Genomic DNA, 23046 nt, shown 5'->3' on the forward strand with positions numbered 1-23046 from the left:
GCCAGGGAAGAAAATAGCTTCTGAAGAGCCAACTTATCTGGACAATGCCGTCTATTTTTGTTTCCTGCTTAAAACAAGGATTCTAGAGAGTTTGTTCACTTGTCAGCCAGCCAGTGGATTACACAAGTTTACAGTACGGATTGCTGAAGACCAACCAAGAGATTTATACAAATCTCACCTGGCGACCAGCCCTCCTAACACGTATTAGAGGAAGACTTTGGAAAGTGATTGGAAAAAGTATCTGGAGTGAAGGAGGGCTCCCTTCACTCCACAGTCAAGAATTAAGCAATCTGAGCGCCTTTCCACGCAGAAGGATGCTGTTATTTACAGATGGCTCTGACATGTGTCTTCTCGTTCTACCTTTTCTCAAATCCCTTCCAATGCACTGCAACTGAAGAGAAGGCCTTAGCTAGCCACTGCTATGTTTCTCTTGTGAGGATTCATTGTTTTCCTGTGTTGAAGTTTCCTCCTCCTTTCCTTCACCTTTGCATCCAGGACTGAACCAGATTTCATTTGTGTCATTTATCTGACGTCTGTGGCTCTCCCTCTCCCCTTCCAGCCCTGACATTTTTTTTCTCTCTTGTGGTCTCCCTAAACAGCCTTCTTTCATCCTTCCAGGAGCCCTTTCTCCAGCCTCCAAATCCCTCCCAACCCCCACTTCCTTTAAGAAACTGTCTCTCTTGATCTCCATGACAACAGGAGCCCCGTGTCAATTTATTCCTGCGGTTTGTAAGGGCCTGTATTTTATGTGTCCACCCGAATCAGCCTGCAAGCCGCCGGTGGCGGAGTCTGCGCTCTCTGCCGGGATGGGAAACCCAGGGTTGAGCGGATGCTCCCAGCACCGGGGTGGATGTGAGTGATTAGAACAGGCATCTCTTCAGAAAACCATCGGCCAGGTCCGGTTTCCGGCACGCTCCCTTCCCCCTCCCCAGTGCTGGCGGGTGGACTTTCCTCCATGTCAGGATCCTTCCGCTGACCTGGAGAGCCGGAGCCTCCACCGCAGAATCCCACATCCCGAGAATCCCACATCCCGAGAATCCCACATCCCGAGAACCCCGCATCACTCCGGCGTGTTGTCATTCAGTTGAAAAATGATATGAAACGTTTCCTTTTAGATTCCTGCAAATTCACTTAAAAGGTAATCTGTCCTCATTTCCCCTCTATTGCAGGGGTCGGGAACTGTCTTTTTCATCTCTGTGTGGTTCCCCCAGCCCCTTTCCTGCGCCCCAATGTAAACAGCATAAATTCGATAACTTATGCAGTGAATGGACGCATTAAATGGAACAGCCAGGAGCCGGTGCCTCTTCCCTACGAGGCATTGTGTGCAGGGGAGACGCACACTGAATCCCTGATTAAAGGCGAGCATGGGCTCACAGTGCTGCAGGTGTGCACACGAGGCTGCGGAAGGGAAAAGGAAAAGATGCCTTTTCCAAATGGGGGCAGGAGGATTCCCAGAGAAGGGGGCCCATGTTGTAGGAAAGTAATTAGTGCACCCTGCTGTGCCCCGTGAGGGAACAAGAGATGACCCAGGAAAGGAGAGCAGCTCAGGGTGACCCATCAGGGAAGGGTCTGCGGTGATGGGGGTGGGGAGGGCAGGAATGTAGGGAAGCTAGGCAAATGCTGGAGCCCCACCCAGACCCACTGACTCAGAAACACACGCTGGCTGCAGGGAGGGGCCCCTGCTCTGTGTTTTAACAAGCCAGCCCCCCCCGCCCCCCCAACCTGATTCTGAGCAGGCTCAAGTCTGAAGACCACTGTTGTTGCCACTGGAAAGTCATTAAAAAGTTTAGGACTGGCCTTGCTTGGGGTGGACTTTAGTTAAAAAGCACCAGCTGCACACTGTCCAGTTTTTCAGGTCACCCATAACCCATTTTCCTGGTCTCTGCAGAGCAGAAGGGAATGAGTGCAAGTAGGGCCGTAAGCCCTTTCTGGTCCGGGGAGTCACACAGCAAAGGGACCGCCTGGCAGGGGGCTGGGCTGGGGTGGGGACAGATGCCCTGCTGGGCGGAGCCCTACAGGGGCTCCACATGCCCTGTGGACCAACAGAGCAGCCTCTCGGCATGAATGGACGATGGATTCTGAGGGAGAGATGGCAGAGGGAGGAGGACTGTTACAACGTGGCCTCAAAGCACATTTTCCCTCCCGTCTCTCTCCTTGGATTGGCCCTCCACATCCACTCTGCCGCCCACGGCGGCTCCAAGTTCATTACATACATCATAGGTCTTCTATAAGGGATACGCGTGGCCACGTGGCTCTCCTCAACGGTACTGTTCATTGAGGGATGGGTAAAGAATCAGGGGCCACATGGTGTGACGTAAAGAGTGGACATGTGATCTGACAGTGAGACACGTCAGGACAAAGGAGCTCGAGAAGTAACAATGAAGGACAAAGTGTTTGAAGTGTGTACTATCTTGAGAGGCCAAGAACTTGGACCTGGAGCTGATGGTCACTGTCGTCTAGTCAGACTTGGCAGCTGTGGAGGACGTGGTGGCCAAAAGTGTGCACTGGCTTGGAACACAAACGCGGAATTTTAGAAACAGGTGTGGCGAAGGTTGTGGGATGAACTTGATGTTAACTGTTGCACTAAAAGGCACCATTTGTTCAATTTCTAAACTGTAGGGTGGCTCCCATCTCATTCATTCACTCATTCATCCATTCATCCATTCATCCCACCAACAAACATTTCTTGTAGTTACTCTTGCTAGACTCCTCCTTTTTTAAAATTTTGCCATCCTTTGCAAATCCCATTCTCTGGTAGCCGCATATATCCTTTCTCACCAGCCACAGAGGCTTATCCAGTGGTTTCTGCTGATGCCCTAACAAAGGAATTCACAGCACATATGCAGACCAGGACTGGTCTGTAGCCATTAGCTCTGAGGTCTCTGGGAATATCCCCTATCTAACATCAGGGCCTCTAGGTGCTGTGCCTCATTCATAAGGTTCTGTGTCCAACTCAGGTAGCTGGTGAGGCGGGGACGTTGGCTTCCGAAGCTCAGCAAAGCTGGAGAAGACTTCTGAGAAACTGACTTTGCCAGAAAGGTAATGGCTTAGTGTGCTGGATCCTGGGACTGGAGTCAGTCAGAGAGAAGTGGCAGGGAGAGGGAGGTGCCCTGGTTCAGACCAGGAGAGAGCAGGGAGAGTGAGGAAGGGGGGGTTGTGGATGTTTCCATAGGCCAACGAGGGGTGCAGCCAAGGCCCAGCCAGGGAAGAGTCCACCTAGAGACTGTGAGGTTTTGGGAGACTGGCCCAGCCTGCATATCTGAGCCTGCAGGTGATGGGGATTTAGAGGAAATGGGGTTTGGGTTTTGATGCCAAGAGGCATTGTGTACTAGTCTGTGAGCACCAAGGCTTGGGTCCCAACTATTTAGTGGCAGCTGAATGATCCCAAAGGACCTGGCTCCTCCCGTGCAGACAGAGGTCTCCAACCTAGAGTAGCCCCCCTGCAGGGAAGGGGAGCCCCCATGGATAGCAGAGTGGCCATGGAGGGCCAGATACATCCATCAGTAGGCTTCAGAGATTTGGGGGGGCACCGTTGACCCAGATCTGCTAAGCTAGTGCAAAAAGCGGGGAAGAGTCATAGTGCTTTAAACCTCTGCTCAGAGGACCAATGAACAGGCAGCTGTTGTGACAAGTTTCAGTTGTATGAGGCTGCTTCTTCAGGTATCATCTTGGTTCATTAAACATGGTTGGTAAACTGTGGTCCTGGGGCCAGGTCCTTCAGCCATTTGTTTTTATATGGCTCTTAGCTAAGAATGTACGTATTTTTTACATAGTTTTAAATGACTGCAGAAAATCAAAAGAGGAAGAATAGTGTGTGACATGTGAAATGATACAAGCCTCAGATTTCACTGGACTCAAGTCAAGTTTTACTGGAGCCCAGCTGCACCCACCCAGCTGCGTATCTGCCGTGTCTGCTTCTGAGCTGCAGCTGCAGAGTTGGCTGATTGTAACAGAGACCTCACGGCCCACAAAGTCTAGAGTATTTGCTCTCTGGCCCTTGACAGACACCATTTGCAGACCCCTGTAGGACACAGCGCTGTGGATGGAAGCCGCCTGCAGGTGGGATCGCTGGGTGGGCTGGAGGTTGGAGGCAGGGAGGGATGTGTGTGTGTGGGGGTGTGATCAATGGTGGAAGGAGAGATACCTCTGAGAGAAGGGGGTCGGAGAAAGGCCAGGGTTTGGGCTGAGTGAGAGTCAGTGACCCTCCTGCTGGGGTGTCAAAGTTCTAGCATGTGTTCTATCAGAAGACAAGTATGCCTGCATCCGCAGTGGACCTTTGGCCATGGACACGGTACCTGCCACCTTGCAGAGTTAAGCAGAGTGTCTTGTCTGTACTTGGGTAATGAAAGGCTTTGCCTCAGTTAAAGGCATCCACACTCGTGAATGGGCGATGGAGGAGAAGAACATTGAAAAGCATCTAATAGGCTACTCTGCCCTGTCCGGAACATGCTAGAAACATTTGGACAAGCCCCCTCTCCTCCCCACCCAGGGAAGGCTCTGGTCTGAAGTGGGGGGATGGGCCTGACACGTTCCCAGGTGACACGAGAGCCCATGATTCTGTCCACAGCCCCGGGAATGACGCCACACTTTCCCTGTGTCATATTTTCCTTCTTTGGGAATTCTCACTTCTAGGAGTCATTGAGAACAAGCCTCTGGAATCCTTCTGTTATTTATGTAACAGAAGGAGTTGTTTCTACTTTCGATTGTGACAGGCAGGGAAAACAAGAATGATAATATACTTTTAAAGGTAGCATTGTTTTACTTCCTGTATTTCTGCGATTCCTCAAAGCGCAAAGAACGTTTATGTTCAGACTGAACATTTTCAAAAGAATGTACTAATGGAGGGACTCCATCACTGGACTTGAAAGGATGTAAAGTTATTTTCAAAGATTTTAATACAAAGAGGAGATTGGCCTTTAAAAAAATTGTGGAAAGTTACCTAGAAATAGAGTCAGTTGGTTACATCTTAGTGCATTAAGTTCAATGTATTTGTATTAGTGAAATGAATCCGAAAGCATATGTTGTATTTTTCTATCCAGCCCCATGTAACTGTGACAATGGAATGTGGAAATTAGAAGCCAAAAGTCTCCCGGGGCAGTTGACTCCTGCTTTCCTGGCTGGAGTTCTTCCTGCAGTAGACCCAGAAGAACTGGGTCCAGCATATTTTAAATGATAAAAGTAATATCATATTTCTTCCCTTGTCTTAGGAGACATGTCCATATTGGACAACTGTTTTCCTTTTATTCTTTGATTTTTCATTCTAACATCTGTGCCCCATTTACTAATTTATCAGCCTTATTTGATTTCTCTGATAAGATGGGAAATGACATCAGTAAGATGGCTTAATGATGGCTTTCTAAGAAAATTAAGCACATTAGTAAATCAATGAACGTAGAACACACCCTTATGTCACACACAAAAAGAAACTCAAAATGGCTTAAAGACTTAAACATAAGACATGACACCATAACACTCCTAGAAGAAAGTATAGGCAAAATATTCTCTGACATAAATCATAGCACTGTTTTCTTAGGTCAGTCTCCCAGAAAATAGACATAAAACCAAAAATAAACAAATGAGACCTAATCAAACTCACAAGCTTTTGCACAGCAAAGGAAACGAAAAGACAGCCTACGGAATGGGAGAAAATATTTGCAAACAATGTGACCAACAAGGGCTTAATTCTCTAAATATACAAACAGCTCATAGAACTCAACAACAACAACAAAAAACAACCCAATCGAAAAATGGGCAGAAGAACGAAACAGACATTTTCCAAAGGAGACATACAGATGGCCAACAGGAACATGAAAAGATGCTCAAAGTTGCTAATTATTAGAGAAATGTAAATCAAAACTACAGTGAGATAGCACCCCACACTGGTCAGAATGGCCATCTTTAAAATGTCTGCAAATAACATGCTGGAGAGGGAGAAAAGGGAACCACCTACCTGGTTGGTAGAAATGTAAGTGGGCACAGCCACTATGAAAAACAGCATGGAGGTTCCTCAAAAAACTAAAAATGGAGCTACCATATGATCCTGCAATCCCACTCCTGGGCATATATCTGGACAACACTGTAATTCAAAAAGATACATACATCCCTATGTTCATAGCAGCACTATTCACAATAGCGAAGACATGGAAGCAACCTAAATGTCCACCAACAGATGAATGGATAAAGAAGATGTGGTACATACATAGAGTGGAATACTACTCAGCTGTAAAAAAGAACAAAATAATCCCATTTGCAGCAACATGTATGGAACTAGAGATTATTATATTAAGTGAAGTAAGCCAGACAAAGACAAATATCATATGATATCACTTGTATTGGAATCTAAAATATGACACAAATGAACTTACCTATGACACAGAAATAGACTCACAGACATAGAGAACAGACTTGTGGTTTCCAAGGGGCAGGTGGGGTGGAGAAGGAAGGCCTGGGAGTGTGGGATTAGCAGATGCAAGCTATTATACATAGGATGGATAAGCAACAAGGACCTACTGTGTAGCACAGGGAACTATATTCAATATCCTGTGATAAAGCATAATGGAAAAGAATTTATTAAAAAGTATGTATATATGTATAACTGAGTCACTTTGCTCTACAGTAGAAATTAACACATTATAAATCAACTACACATCCATAAAAAATAAATAAAAAAGAAAATTAAGCACAATGAACAGTGTATATACATCTACTCACCCACTGGATGGGTGCCACTCAGTTCACTTACAATACTCAATGTCATGTTCACTTAATTTGATCTTCTCATTTGTTCTTTGTGAAAAGTAGGGCCCATATTTTATGAGAACCAGTAAAACTATATATGAGCCAGTCTTTTGAATACTTTTGTTAAAATTACTAGCTATCCATCTATTAGTTAGATTATTTAAAATAAAATTTTTATTTAGTAATTTTTTGGCCAGGCAGATTTCATGATATTTGCATTTACTGGGAGATATTTGTTATCAGAAAGGACTGTGCTGTCCAAAGCCATCAGAGCGGCCAGCATCCAGGGCAGAGAGAAAGGTCAGGGCACATCCTAAAATGCTCTCCTGGTCTTCATCCTCTGCGGCCGTCAAGGCAGCACTGGGAGATGAGTACAGAGATGGATACGGCATTACAACGGCTGCTGTTTGTCTATGACTTAATGAAAAGGACACTCAGATTGGACCTCAAATGAAGGGTTTGAGTTTCAACAATGACAAATCAAGTTACTTGCTCAAGATCATTTTTACTAAATGTAGAGATGGGAGTAAGATCTAATTATGTTGAAGTCTAATCCAGTGCTTTTCATACTGTATCAGAGTATTCTTATATGCAATTTACTTGCTGTAGATGCATTTAACTTAACCTAATCCTACTTTATGCATAATACAATGAAATACTGTCGTTATATTTTTACATATACTCTTTATTTTCTCTGCCGATATTATATATTCATAAATGTACATCACTAGGTTTTCATGGCTAAAATATGCATCATGTAATTGTCAATAGGCAATTAAATAACTTCTAATATTATCCTGACCATAAGCAGTGTTTAGCTTAATGTCCCAACTTTGGAAGCCAATCCACTGGTAAGATGTAATGTTAATGTACTGAATAAAGACCTATGGCTGGTCACCAGTAAATGTCCAAAATGCTCTTTTAGTTCCAACCTCATGGTTCTTACCTACTACTCTTATTTGCATTTCTGAAAATACATTCCATCAGTCAAGGCAAAAATACCACCCTTACCTCCTAGTTTATTAGGACCTAACAGTTCATAACTTGTTTACAACCTAACTGTTCTACAACAGAACAAGGACGGTGTGTGTCCTCAGGTATCTTGTATTATGCCAGGTTCATCCAAGCTCCACGGGAAGCTCTCAGAAGAAATCATCTGAAAGCACTGCCAGCTGATGAAAGGAGTTGGCCTTGATCTGTGTCCTTAGTTCAAGTTCAATTTATGTCCTGTGAGGGTGTATTGGCTGAAAGGTCCAGTCTTTTCACTGGGATGGGACGGAGACAAGCCTCCTAGGCTGAGTCCCAGCCAACCTGTCTTCCCAGCATGCTCAGGTGTGGGCGGGCATCCCACACCTTTGGCAGCTCAGCAGCCTTTGGAAAGCTGGCCAGCATCTTCTCGCTGCCCTTTGAGGCTGGCAACCAAGAGGACTGCCTCCGATCCTGATGCGAGGCCGGCCAGGACCTTTGGGGCAGGCAGGCTGGCAGCTCTGCTCTGGGACAGAGGACTGGGGTCCTAGGAAAAGGCCAATCACGTGACTAAACCAAGAGGGCTAATCCAATGGGGAGGTTGGGAGAAAAGCAGAACATATTTCAGAGAAGCAAATAAGCAATGGATGGTTTTATGAAAGGGATCTGTGTATTTTAAACGTGCAAAAAAGTAAGATGCTAATATATTCATGTAGGGCTTTTTAAGGAGTCCAGAGGTTTCCAAAGGAAAGGTACCCCCTCTTTACATGCATATTTTAACATGAAGGTGAAGGATGAGTGGTTCACATATTTAACAAATATTGGCTATGCTTCTACTGAGCGTATAACAAATAAAATATGCCCTCTACCCTCATAGAGCTTATGGTCTGGTCAACTGTAAGACGTTAGGAGAGAAAAATCCTACTCTATGTGGATGACCAAGAAGTTTTGAAATCAGTTTGAATTTTTCTTCTCTCATCATGGGGAAAGAGGTAAGACTTGCTAACGCGAGCAGGGCTGACCGTTCCTTAACAATTTGTCAGGCGTGTCGGTCGTCAGGATTTTTAATAAAACTGAAGAAAATCCAACTCTAGAACCAGCTGACTAGTTCATAAAAGAAATGTAAATTTTGTGATTTTTTTTTCATAGCCTAAGGATTAAAGTGAGAGTTTAAAAATCAAGCAAAATTAATTTCAAAGCGACCCTTTTGAATTTCAACTGACAGGAAAGAAGGGTCTCTACTTACTATTCCAGCTATGTGAAGGTTAAGTTTACAATTTGGAAAGAAAGTACAGGTTACCTATTTCCTTTCACTTTAATGGGGTTGGGTAACATTTGCAACATGAGGCTGGAAGGAGTAGGAAGAGGAAATAATAGTTGTTGAACCTTTCCATGCACAAGCGCAGTCTTGGCATTTGACATGCTTTAGCGCATCAATTGCTTAGAAGCCTGGTGGGCAGAGTCAAATAGCCAAGATAGGTAGGGGTTCTCATTCCGACATCACGAGCCCTCAGATTCTGGGCAAATCCCTGCAGCCTCAGGAGGTTGTACAAAACTGGTATCCCCAGCACACGGAGCCAGTGGCATAACGCATGTAAGAGATGAGTATTGTGCCTGGCAGAGAGCAAAGGCTCAGGAAGAGAGGTTTCCCAGGAATCCCCGCCAGGAAATACCAGGTGCTCCTTTCCAGTGGGGCATGCCTTTCCCTGGAGGAAGAGGGATTTGGATGTAGAAGTCAAGTGGCTTCTGCCGTTTATTCAGTCATTGCTATCAAGGTCACTGGCAATAAGGCAGTTTTGTTTTTATATGACAAACTAAGCCATTTTCCCATTGTAAGAGCTCATCTTTGGAACATATACTAGATTGTAATGATGCCTCAGTTACTTGGAATTAGTGGGGACTGTGGAGATGTGGTGCTCTATAGAGTTAAAAGTCTTCTTCAGGTTACTGAAATTTAATTAAATCCCGAAATACTCAATGTTCATCTTTTATGGAGATTGTGTCTCCGCTGCTATATTGTTCATTCTAAATAAGAGCTCAGTCAGAGAGGATGATACCAAAGGGCGAGAAAGGGGCAAAATCATTCTCAGGATTTTTATCCTAAGTCGGTTTCACAACTGTTTTCAGCCATGCAATATTTAAGCAGTTGAAAATTTCATCTTTTCAGGATAGCCTATGGCTCTAAAAAGATTCCCCATTCAAAACAAAACAAAACAAAACACTTATGTCAATAGGAAAAAAAGTCTCTGCCTTAAATTGCATTCTCTGGGTAAGTGTTTTGAGATATCTAAAGTAATTAAATATTCCAAGCCCTGAAAGTTTTATTTAACGAGCACACGTAAATAGCCGTCGAACTGTCCTCAATTCGTGGAAAATGGGCTCATTGATTCTGAGACTGAGCAGAAGAGAAAGTAACAGGAACTGCTAAAAGAGACTTGTTCTGCCAGTATTTTTATACTTAGGAGACAGACTAAAATCGGAATTTTCTGAAAAACCAAAGAATTCCCCTTTAGTTTTATAATTTTCAGGTACCTAATCAAATACATGGTTATCAATAACCCGTAGCCTTCAATATTCTTTCTGATTTTGAGTAACTGCAGCAGAAACATGCAGTAAACTGTATTCACTTATGTAAAAGCCTTATGCAAGCCTTTTTGTTTTTCAAGGGGTGTGGAGCAAGACCTAGGAAGTGGAACTTTATTATTCTTTACTTAATTTTTCTTTTACTTAGAACCCTCGAGTTCTTGTTAAGGCACTTCTTATCATCTTTATGGAACTCAAAATGCATAACATTATGGTGGAGCCCTTTCTGAGCCTTTATCTTCCGTAGTATAGACACGTTAACATGGTCCTGGTTCTTGGGCGTCTTCCTGTGGGCTAACATTTCAGTAATGCTCAGATGCCCATTTCCTTTAAAACGTATCACACATTTATTGGATCATTACTCCCATTTATTTTGCAATAAATAATAGCAGAAACCCACGTGCAGAGTGACTGGTCTGTCTGGTACACTGACCGTGGGTCACACCTTCGGGTGCCCACCACTCACTCTATGCTCCAGTGTGTTGTACAGTAGCATGAATTAGACCCTTGCCATCTTACAGCCTGGTGTTGGGAGATCTTGAAAGGGGGCCTTCTCCATGGCAGTTTCTGAAAGACATGTGCTTCAGAGGCTAGTATGGCAGGAACACTTGTCATTCCCAACTCACATATGCACTCATTCATTCATGCAGGTCTGCCAGCCACGGGGATCAAGGGTAAAGACACTCCCTGCCTCCAGGGAGCTCACAAGACAGCAGAGGAGATGCAACCAAATGGATGGTGGAAAGCATGTGATATGGACTTCACAGAGCTAGAGCCCAGCGTCGTGCGTAACACAAAGGGTTGAACAACTAATTCCACTTTGGTGATTTACACATCTTCACAGAGGGAGTCAGGTAGGACTAGGCGGGGGCGTGGGGGCTGGGGGGGATGCTACAAACATTGAGAGCAGCGGTGACAGTTGAGGAGAGAAGAGGACAGCGTGGTCCTGCACGGTCCCCTGTGACTGGGGGAGGAGAGGGAGGCGGACCTGAGACAGGGTACCGCAGGCTGATGGTGGTGGCTGGGCTGTCCTCTGGGGGTTGGTCTATAGCTCGTAAGCCATGGGCAGCCTCTGCTGGACTTGAAAATTTAAACATTTGAAACTTTTCTTTGGTGAAAGAAATAGCTAAGATAAAAAGGGAAAGTTGTTAATTTCATTCACTAGAAGGAGTATGTTACAAAAATGATGCTTGTACAGGGATAATTATATAAATTTAACGTCTATCTCTGATGTTATGAAATGGCTGCCAAACTGCTCCTGACCTTTCAGAAGCTTAGTGTCTAAAATGGCTATATTCTCACCCAAACCCCGGAGCTGTTCTTCCCTCTAGCTCATGTCTCTGCACTGAGTGCATCTTTTACTCCTGATGAGTTTTCTCATGACCTTTCCAATATTTCCATCCCAGCCGACAGATGTGTGGCCCCCTCTTTGCGCTAACACAATTTCTTCCTCTTTCTTTACTTCTTTCTCCTCCTTTCCTATTAGCCTCTTTACACAAAGTGTAAATCTGGGACTTTCATGCCATAAAGTAAAGGCATATTTTATGTAACATCTCGTACTTTGGATTACCTAGAATCGCATACAGTTTGGCTGAATCAGTGACACACTTTCATGACACAATCAGACCAGTGTGAAATGACAGCCGATCAACGGGCCGCCCCTACTCCACTCAGTGGTACCCACATCCCTGTCTGCAGTCCACTACCCTGTGAAAAATCACGGTTCCATGAACAGGACAGTACAACCGGTTCACAGTCTAATGGAGGCAGAGCCTCCTTTCAGTAGCCTATGACTTGTTCATCCTTTTGACATTAAGAAGACATTTAACTGCAATCTACTGACTTTTCCTGCTGCTTTTCTATGGAGACAGAAAGGATGCAATAGCTTTTAAACCTCTGAAGTTTCTATTTTTAGTTATAAGAACTCTGTGGACAGACACCTCTCTCCTGCAGGATACAGAAAGCTCTAGGGGCCACCATAATAGCTAGTCTTTTCAGTGGCAAAATGCAAGAGAACGCGGAGGGCTGGCGGGGGAAACGTCCCAGGCTTTAACGCAAGACGGAGTGAGTCAGCGTTCCGCTTGCAGAGTGCCGGGCTGCGTGTGGGGCTGTGGCTTGCTGGGTGCCTTTCATCGCACGGTGTGTGCTGCTCGCAGCGGGCGGGTGTGCTCTCACAACGACGAGCGGCCCCTTCCCCTCCCGGCTCGGCCTGCCCTGTCTGAGCAGCGGCACGGTGGCCGTGTGCTGGCCGCTGGAATCAGCTCCGTGGCCCGGGCTGTACCGAGCAGGCATAAGGGGGCTTGCTGCACTAACACGTGTTAACACCCAAGGTGGCGTCCACCCCAGCCCTGAAAATCCTTTTCTCGTTGTTGTTATAGAGGCTGGTCATTGTATGAAAGAGCTGATGCTAGGAGGGAAAAAACCCACCAAGAGGTGCAATGGGTGAGGTTTCTCATGGGGACGAGAAGTGTGCGGTTTGAAGACCTCCCTGTGGCACTTACTGTCTTCTCTGAGTGAGAACACAGAAAACAGGATGAGGAAGGAGGTAAGAAGAGAGCATGAGCGATGAGAGAGACCCAGAACTAGAAAAGCTGGTGCACCTCTGCAGATGTGCTGACCCAGTAACAGCCTTCTAGATAAGCTGGACTTTGGACGAAGGCGGCCAGCTCCAAGACTGCACGAAGGGGGTGGCTAGTTCTCCAGCAGTTTCATCCAGCACAGCAGTGACTTCAAGACCCTGGGGCAGCGTCGCCTCCTGTGCTGGTCTGTGATGAGCTCAGAGCAGAATATCAATCAATGCTGCTTCCTTCACTGAGAAAGTTTTGCTATGAAAACCTGTCGGCTGGAGGAAACGGCGTGCTGAGCAGCGCAGTTGTTTGCACTGGGGCTCAAGCTTCCTCTCCCAGCAGCTGGCAACGAGCCCTCGGCTCTGCAGCAGCCCGTCTGCATCCACAGACCCCGCCGGCGGGTGGTGGAGGGAGGACCACTGCCTCAGACCGCAGCTGGCCCAGCACCCTCCTCCCTGGGCGTGTGCACAGCCACCGCTAGCTGGGGGCACGGCAAGGACCTCTCTCAACCCTGCCGCTCGGTGGACTGTCTGCCACACGGTGATTTGCCAATTCAGGAAAAGCAATGACAAAAGTTTCCGCTGGGATGAAATGAACGCATGTGGTCAGGCATGGTCTGTTTCCCGATTTGCGTGGAGAGCAGCCCTTAGGACCCAATCGTGATTCAAAGACTAAAAACAAGGCTCAACAACTACACTTTGTAGATACGGAATTTGCTGTAAACGTATTCGAAGTGTGGACACAAGTACTGGATTTTCATAGAAGGCCTTCTAAGCAACTTTGCAAGATAAAAGTTTCATGTGTATAACTGAATCACTTTGGTGTACACCTGAACCGAACACAACATTGTAAATCAACTATACTGCAATATAAAATAAAAATTAAAAAAAAAAAAAGCATCCCATGCCTTGGCATCATAACACTTCACGTGAGTGAAGTGCTCCCCACCCCCATGGAAAAGGTGCCAGGGAGATCAGTGCTTGCTGGGGTTTACCTTCCAGGTGACCCTGATGCTCTGAGATGAGATGGGCTCCAGGTGGACTTCCTGAGGCGGGCCGTCAGGAGCTGTAAAGACCAAAACCCACAGGCCGGTTAGAGACAGGGTCCAGAGTGGACTGAAACCTACACCACAACTCGCAGGCCCGGAAGACAGGACACAGCAGCACACGTGTGTTTTCAGCTGTAGTGGGAAACCCAGTTTCGCAGAGTCACTGGTACAACATTTATTCTGTCCTTGCTCGCTCCAAGAAAAAGTGAATTTTGGGGACCTGTGCTTGTGCTCTTCCTCACCCTGACCGTGACAACTTGATGAATAAACCTCCAGCTAATAAACTGGTAAAATGGGGAGTTATAAAACAACAGTTCTTTGATAAAACTACAGTGGCTGCTGAAGACCCCTCTCGTTCCTTTGGAAGTTTTGTTTAGTGAGGTGCCTTTGGGCCCCTCAGGATGCTCAGAGTTACTTCAGGAGGGAAGAAAAGGATTCTTCTGCCTCTGAGTCTATTTGATGGCTTTAGTTCTCCACACTTCCCAATGGAAAATTTTTATTAACCCGGGGCTGCAGTCACAGACAGCAGACAACAGACAAAGCATGCAACTCACCCCAACCTATTATATTTCCAATGGCTGCAGGGGCGCCAGTTACCTCCCAGGGACAGTCAGTCACCATGTTCTAGGGATGTACCCTGTACTACGTACACAGCATGGAACTTAGAGAGAGGAGACATCCTTGTCCAGCAAAAGTCTGCCGTCTAATCAGAACAGTGGGCTGAGCACGTGGAGAGGAAGATGAGGATACAACAACACATACTCCAGTATCTTTGGAGAAGTGGAAGCAGATGGGAACCCAGGGTCAGCACGGAGAGACCCCATTGGGTGACCACATGTTGTCGGAAGGACAGTTTTCAATCCCTGCTGAGCTGCAAAAAGGCCATTTCTGTGGATGTGGCGATGACAGTTTGCAGAAGAGCGAGGAGCACTGTGAGATGAGAATTCAGGATTGGTGAACAGAAACCAACCTGAAGCGTTTGGAAGTGAGAGGAAGCGGAAAGAGAAATCAGATTAGGGGAGAGATGAGAGCACGGGAAACATGTTTTCTCTTTTTCAGAGAAAGCACTTTTGATACCATGATGCAGCTGCGAAGTTGATGGGCGTTTGAATCTTCCTGCCTGAGCTCAGATTCTTGCTCCCTCGCTTAGCAGCTGTGTGATTTTTTACAGGTGCCTCCGTTTCCTTCTCTCTATAACGCGACAATAAAATTTATGTCAGGATTGTTATGAAAACAGTGTGCTTAGAACATATATAAGAAGTAATGATGATTATTCTCACTGGGTGTTTTTTTACGGGGGAGGTCGGAGAAATTCAAATAACAGAGAGAAACGTTACACTCAAAGGAACAATGTCCCAGCAGAGAAACAGAGGACAGAAGCAGGAGAGGAGGCGCTGGAGAGAGGGGGGTGTAGGGGCCGGCACCGCTGGGCTGCGAGGAGGAGGAAGCAAGGAGGAGCTTCAGCAGACCTGCCGGGGAGGGAAGCAAGGTGAGAGATGACGCAGGTACGCTGGCTCCTTGGAGGAAGCAGGTTCAAATCTGATAGTCTCTTCTCACCACAATCATAAGGGGCAAAGGCAGGGGAGAGTAGTGGCCACTAAGAACACAACAGAGGCTTGGACTGTTGCAGTGGCCTGTGGGAAAGAGTGTGCCCAGCACGTGAGAACACTGATCTGCGGGCGGGCGGGCAGGGGTGATTTCACTGCTGAGGATAACATATAACTGAGCCAGCGGGCCGGCTGCAAGGCTTTGTGAGGCCGCTGACACGTGCAGGAGAAATGTCGCTCGGTGGGTTGAGGGTAAGCAGTGACAACGGCAGGGAAGAAGTGCTACTGCGATCGTTACTAAGCAGGGTAAGAGGACCCAAGGGCTACTCCCCGACACGAAGGATGAAGCAGGGGCAAGTCCACAGTCCGGGGCGTGGGACGGGGGAGAATGGTAACATAAGGGTCCAAGAGAGGAAGCCGGTTGTCCAGAAAAGAGAGTTCATTACATCTGAGAAATATGAATTTGAAGGGAAGTGGGGACATCGTACTGAGGTGTCTGCTCAGCTGCTGGAAATGTTTACAAGAACCAGCGAGGGAGTCCAGTGTAGAGGCTGCTCCCTTCTGCCTGCCTTGCATCCGCAGTGAAGCAAAGCCCTTGCTGAAACCTCTTCTAAAGGTCTCTGTCCTCTGCCTTCCCTGTCTCTACCCTCACTGAGGCTCTCAGAGCCTCTCACCCTGACAGCCCACTCCAGCCCAGCATCTCTGCCTGGTCCCGGTGTCAATTTCGTTCCTAAACATTAATTCTGGTCTTCACTTTACCTCTTTAAAGGGGACACTGACTGAGAGCACCCTTCAGACTCCTCGCCCCTCGCACTAACTTTGTGTTTCTCTGTGCCCTGCCTTCCTCTGCAGGCATCTGTTCTGTGCACGCCCAGCTCCACGCACCTGTGTCCCGGCCACGTCCAACATCTCAGGGGAACCGAAACACACCCGCCCCGGGCAGATCGGAGCCTGTCTTTTCCCTCCATCAGTTTTCTGCCTGTGCCCCTGAGCCCCCGCCTCGGCTTGGGGACCCGGCACAGCAGGGTCAGGTGTATGTCTACATGTCAGTCTTTCCCTCTTTCCCCAACAGACTTGAAGCTGTGTGGCCTCAGGAACCGAGTCCAGAGCGAGTCCTTTCTTTGAAGGGTGAAGCCCTGCATGGGTGCTGAAACTCAGAGCACACCTCTCGCTCCCCAGCAGGGCACGGGGCAGTTAGTTTTCTGGGGGTCCTGTAGCCTCTTGGATTTATCGATTCTCCAGGTGAAAAGGCTGTGCTCGCGCTGAAGCTAATTTCTGGAACAGTAACCCAGAGAGAGGCTGGCATCTCTAACTGTGATCAGTTACGTCTCTGCACCATGTCTCTGCTCACAGGGTCAAGCCCTTTATGCAGGAACATTTCGATATGAGCTCCAAGGAAAACATGTGAAGCAGGTTTCTCTCCCACATGGAGAGGCCTGGGGTCATGTGGTTCATCTATAAAAATCCCTGAAAAAGTATGTTGAGGTCTGACGGCTGTACTGATGCTTGATTATTTTAAGTTAATTGTGCTAAATCACACTGAACAAGGAACCTGCTCGCCAGGAACCAGAGGCAATGTTGGGGCACCGCCCACTCTGCATCCTTTGGCCTTTGCTGCAGCCTTTTCAGGGGATGGCAGGCAATAGTCACAGCCTTCATTGTCTTGTTGAGGTATATTCATAATTAAAAACAAAGAGGAGATACGAATCAAGATGGCGGAGTAGGAGGACGTGCGCTCACTCCCTCTTCCAAGAGCACTGGAATTACAACTAACTGCTGAACAATCATCCGCAGAAAGACACTGGAACTCACCAAAAAAGACACCCCACATACAGAGACAAAGGAGAAGCCACAATGAGATGGTAGGGGAGCGCAATCACGTTAAAATCAAATCCCATAAATGCTGGGTGGGTGACTCACACACTGGAGAACAGTTATACTGAAGAAGTCCACCCACTAAAGTGAGGGTTCTGAGCCCCACGTCAGGCTTCTCAACCTGGGGGTCCAGCAACAGGAGGAGGAATCCCCAGAGAATCAGACTTTGAAAGCCATCAGGATTTGATTGCAGGACCTCCACAGGACTGGGGGAAACAGAGACTCCACTCTTGGAGGGCACACAAAAAAATAGTGTGCTCACCAGAACCTGGGGGAAAGAACTGTGACCCCATAGGAGACTGAACCAGACCAACCTGCTGGTGTTGGGGGGTTGCTTACAGAGGTGGGGGGGGCTGTGGCTCACCGAGGGGACAGGGACACCAATGGCAGGGGTTCTGGGAAGTGCTCATTGGTGTGAACCCTCCCAGAGTCCACCATTAGCCCCACCAAAGAGTCTCTAAGCTCCAGTGCTGGGTGGCCTCAGGCCAAACAACCAAGAAGGTGGGAAAACAGCCTCACCCATTGACAGACAAGCAGATTAAAGTTTTTCTGAGCTCCACCCACCCAGCCCAACCCACCATCAGTCCCTCCCATCAGGAAGCACGCACGAGCCTCCTAGATAGTTTCCTCCACAAGAGGGCAGACAGTAGAATCAAGCCGTTTCAGCACTATTTCATCTTGTGGAACTGAAAACTACAGCCACAGAAAGAGAGAGAAAATGAAAAGGCAGAAGACTTTGTACCAGATGAAGGGACAAGATAAAACACCAGAAAAACTACTAAATGAAGAGGAGATAGGCACTCTTCTGGAAAAAGAATTCAGAATAATGATGGTGAAGATGATCCAGGACTTTGAAAAAAGACTGGATGCAGAGATCGAAAAGTTGCAAGAAAAGTTTACCAAAGACCTAGAAGAGTTAAAGAACAAACAAACAGAGATATGCAACACAATAACTGAAATGAAAAATACACTAGAAGGAACCAATAGCAGATTAACTGAGGCAGAAGGATGCATAAGTGACCTGGAAGACAGAATGGTGATCATCACGGATGCAGAAAAGAATAAAGAAAAAAGAATGAAAAGAACTGAAGGCAGCCTAAGAGACTTCTGGGACAATGTTAAATGCACCAACATTCGCATTATAGGGGTCCCAGAAGGAGGAGAGAGAGAGAAAGGACCCGAGAAAATATTTCAAGAGATTCTAGTTGAAAACTTCCCTAACATGGGAAAGGAAATAGCTACCCAAGTCCAGGAAGCACAGAGAGTCCCAGGCAGGATAAACCCAAGGAGAAACATGCCAAGACATATAGTAGTCAAATTGACAAAAATTAAAGACAGAGAAAAGTTATTAAAAGCAACAAGGGAAAAATGACAAATAACATACAAGGGAACTCCCATCAGGTTAACAGCTGATTTCTCAGCAGAAACTCTACAAGCCAGAAGGGAGTGGCACGATATATTTAAAGTGATGACAGGGAAGAACCTACAGCCAAGAATACTCTACCAAGCAAGAATCTCATTCAGATTCAAGGAGAAATCAAAAGCTTTCCAGACAAGCAACAGCTAAGAGAATTCAGCACCACCAAACCAGCCTTACAACAAATGCTAAAGGAACTTCTCTAAGTGGGAAACATAAGAGAAGAAAAGGACCTACAGAAACAACAACAAAACAATTAAGAAAGTGGTAATAGGAACATACATATTGACAATTACCTTGAATGTAAATGGACTAAATGCACCAACCAAGAGACACAGACTGGCTGAATGGATCCAAAAAGAAGACCCATATATGTGCTATCTCCAAGAGACCCACTTCAGACCTAGGGACACATACAGATGGAAAGTGAGGGGATGGAAAAAGATATTCCATGCAAATGGAAATCAAAAGAAAGCTGGAGTAGCAATACTCATATCAGATAAAATAGACTTTAAAATAAAAAATGTTACAAGAGACAAGAAAGGACATTACATAAAGATCAAGGGATCAATCCAAGAAGAGGAGATAACAATTATAAATATATATGCACCCAATATAGGAGCACCTCCATACATAAAGCAAATGCTAACAACTATGAAAGAGGAAATCGACTGTGGGAAGACATTCCGGAACCTTTTTGAAACATTGAAAATGTTGAAGTATGTGGGCCAAGCGATGGGATTCAGAATGTCCTGCTTGAGCAGTGGAGGAGCTGAGGGTGCGGGGCGTGGAGACTAATATCACCCTGTTTGGTCCTGAAGGATGGCTGGTTAGCCAAAGACGGGTAAGATTCCTCAGAGGAGGAACAACCTAAGACAGGCACAGCCGCAGAGGGGCCAACAGGGGTGGTGCATAGAACCTTCCTTATATCACCGTGTTTGGCCCTGGAGGATGACTGGTTAGCCAGAGACGGGTAAGATTCCTCAAGGGAGGAACAACCTAAGACAGGCACAGTCACAGAGGGGCCAACACGGGTGGGGCACAGACCCGTAATATTTGAGAGAGGTCTCCTGCCCCCAGGGCTGTTTTGCTCTCCACCCCCAGCTCAAATCCACACCTGCTCAACTCAGACCCAGGAAGTAAACAAAGATAATTGCCTCAGTCATGTGAGGCCTTTGATTGTTTATGAGTGTAACCTGAGAATGTTAGCCCACGAACTCAATAAAAGCAACCTGGGATGAGTCAGCAGGGCTCTTGATCTGAGAGGTCTTGAGCCCCCCCCCACCCCGTCCCACTTTTCTCTTCAGTCTGTGTCTGTGTCTTCTTCAAGCTTGCGGCACCCGTCACTCGCCTCGAGTCGCCGAGCTGGTCTCGGCAATCGACAGTAACACAATCATAGTGGGGGGCTTTAATGCCCCACTTACACCAATGGACAGATCATCCAGACAGAAAATTAATAAGGAAACACAGCTTTAAATGACACAATACATCAGCTTGATTTAATAGATATCTATAGGACATTACATCCAAAAACAGCAGATTACACATTCTTCTCAGGCACACATGGGACATTCTCTAGGACAGATCACATTTTCGGTCACAAATCAAGCCTTGGTAAATTTAAGAAAATTGAAATCGTATCAAGCAACTTCTCTGACCACAATGCTATAAGATTAGAAATCAATTACAGAAAAATTCTGTAAAAAACACAAACACATGGAGGCTAAACAATACACTACTAAATAACCAAGAGATCACTGAAGAAATCAAAGAGGAAATCAAAAAATACCTAGAGACAAATGACAATGAAAACACAACAATCCAAAACCTATGGGATGCAGCAAAAGCAGTTCTCAGAAGGAAGTTTATAGCAATATAAGCCTACCTCAAGAAACAGGAAAAATCCCAAATAAACAATGTAACCTTACACCTAAAGAAACTAGAGAAAGAAGAGCAAACAAAACCCAAAGTTATTAGACAGAGAGAAATCATAAAGATTAGAGCTGAAATAAATGAAATAGAAACAAAGAAAACAATAGCAAAAATCAATAAAACTAAAAACTGATTCTTTGAGAAGATAAATAAAATTGATAAACCTCTAGCAAGCCTTATTAAGAAAAAGAGGGAGAAGACTCAAATAAATAAAATTAGAAATGAAACAGGAGAGGTTACAACAGACACCACAGAAATAAAAAGCACCATAAGTGACTACCACTAGCAACTATATGCCAATAAAATAGAAAACCTGGATGAAATGGACAGATTCTTGGAAAGGTATAAGCTTCCAAGAGTGAATCAGGAAGAAATAGAAAATATGAACAGACCAATCACAAGAAATGAAATTGAAACTGTGATTAAAAATCTCCCAACAAACAAAAGTCCAGGATCTGATGGATTCACAGGTGAACTTTATTAAACATTTTTTTTATAAATTTATTTCTTTATTTTATTTATTTATTGGCTGCGTTGGGTCTTTGCTGCTGCACACGGGCTTTCTCTAGTTGCTGAGAGCGGGGGCTACTCTTCATTGTGGTGCACAGGCCCCTCATTGTAGTGGCTTCTCCCGTTGTGGAGCACAGGCCCTAGAGCACAGGCTCAATAGTTGTGGTGCACAGGCTTAGCTGCTCCGTGGCATGTGGAATCCTCCCAGAGCAGGGCTCGAACCCATGTCCCCTGCATTGGCAGGCAGACTCCTAACCACTGCGCCACCTAGGAAGTCCAATCAAACATTTAGAGAAGAGCTAACACCCATCCTTCTCAAGCTCTTCCAAAACATTGCAGAGGAAGGAACACTCCCAAACTCATTCTATAAGGCCACCATCATCCTGATACCAAAACCAGACAAAGATACTACAAAAAAAGAAAATTACAGACCAATATCACTGTTGAAATTAGATGCAAAAATCCTCAGTAAAATACTAGCCAACAGAATCCAACAACACATTAAAAGGATCATACACCATGATCAAGTGGGGTTTATCCCTGGAATGCAAGGATTCTTCAATATATGCAAATCAATCAATGTGACACACCATATTAACAAATTGAAGGATAAAAACCACATGATCATCTCAATAGATGCAGAAAAAGCTTTTGACAAAATTCAACACCCATTTATGATAAAAACTCTCCAGAAGGTGGGCATAGAGGGTACCTACCTCAACATAATAAAGGCCATATACAACAAACCCACAGCAAATATCATTTTCAATGGTGAAAAACTGCAAGCATTCCCTCTAAGATCAGGAACAAGACAAGGATGTCCACTCTCGCCACTACTATTCAACATAGATTTGGAAGTCCTTGCCACAGTAATCAGAGAAGAAAAAGAAATAAAAGGAATCCAAATTGGAAAAGAAGAAGTAAAACTGTCACTGTTCACAGATGACATGATACTACACATAAAAAATCCTAAAGATGCCACCAAAAAACTACTTGAGCTAATCAATGAATTCGGTAAAGTTGCAGGATACAAAATTAACACACAGAAATCTCTTGCATTTCTATACACTAACAGTGAAAGATCAGAAAGAGAAATTAAGGAAACAATCCCATTCACCTCTGCAGCAGAAAGAATAAAATACCTAGGAATAAACCTAACAAAAGAGGTAAAAGTTCTGTACTCAGAAAAGTATAAGACACTGATTAAAGAATTCAAAGATGACAGAAACAGATGGAGGGACATACCATGTTCTTGGATTGGAAGAATCAACATTGTGAAAATGACTATACTACCCAAAGCAATTTACAGATTCAATGCAATCCCGACCAAATTACCAAATTATCAATTTTTCACAGAACCAGAACAAGAAATTTTATGATTTGTATGGAAATGCAAAAGACCCCGAATAGCCAAAGCAATCTTGAGAAGGAAAGATGGAGTTGGTGGAATCAGGCTTCCTGACTTCAGGCTATACTACAAGGCTACAGTGATCAAGACAGTATGGTACTGGCACAAAAACAGAAATATCGATCAATGGAACAGGATAGAAAGCCCAGAGATAAACTATGGTCAACTAATCTATGACAAAGGAGGCAAGGATGTACAATGGAGAAAAGGCAGCCTCTTCAATAAGTGGTGCTGGGAAAATTGGACAGCTACATGTAAAAGAATGAAATTAGAACACTCCCTAACACCATACACAAAAATAAACTCCAAATGGATTAAAGATATAACGGTAAGACCAGACACTATAAAACTCCTAGAGGAAAACATAGGAAGAACATTCTTTGATGTAAATAACAGCAAGATCTTTTTTGATCCACCCCCTAGAGTAATGGAAATAAAAACAAAAATAAATAAGT

At 45.4% G+C, this 23046-nt stretch overlaps 1 protein-coding gene across 1 annotated transcript in view; it reads right to left on the bottom strand.

Moving 5' to 3' along the window:
- The window catches only part of DSCAM (DS cell adhesion molecule), a 653261-nt gene that overhangs the window by 119473 nt on the left and 510742 nt on the right, over positions 1–23046 (bottom strand). Inside the window, exon 16 of the mRNA XM_057696448.1 lies at positions 13849–13919. Coding sequence (XP_057552431.1) covers positions 13849–13919 — 71 coding nt within the window. The remainder of the gene's footprint in view (positions 1–13848; positions 13920–23046) is intronic.

This window comes from Hippopotamus amphibius, chromosome 10 (assembly GCF_030028045.1).
Source record: "Hippopotamus amphibius kiboko isolate mHipAmp2 chromosome 10, mHipAmp2.hap2, whole genome shotgun sequence".
Taxonomy (NCBI): Eukaryota; Metazoa; Chordata; class Mammalia; order Artiodactyla; family Hippopotamidae; genus Hippopotamus; species Hippopotamus amphibius.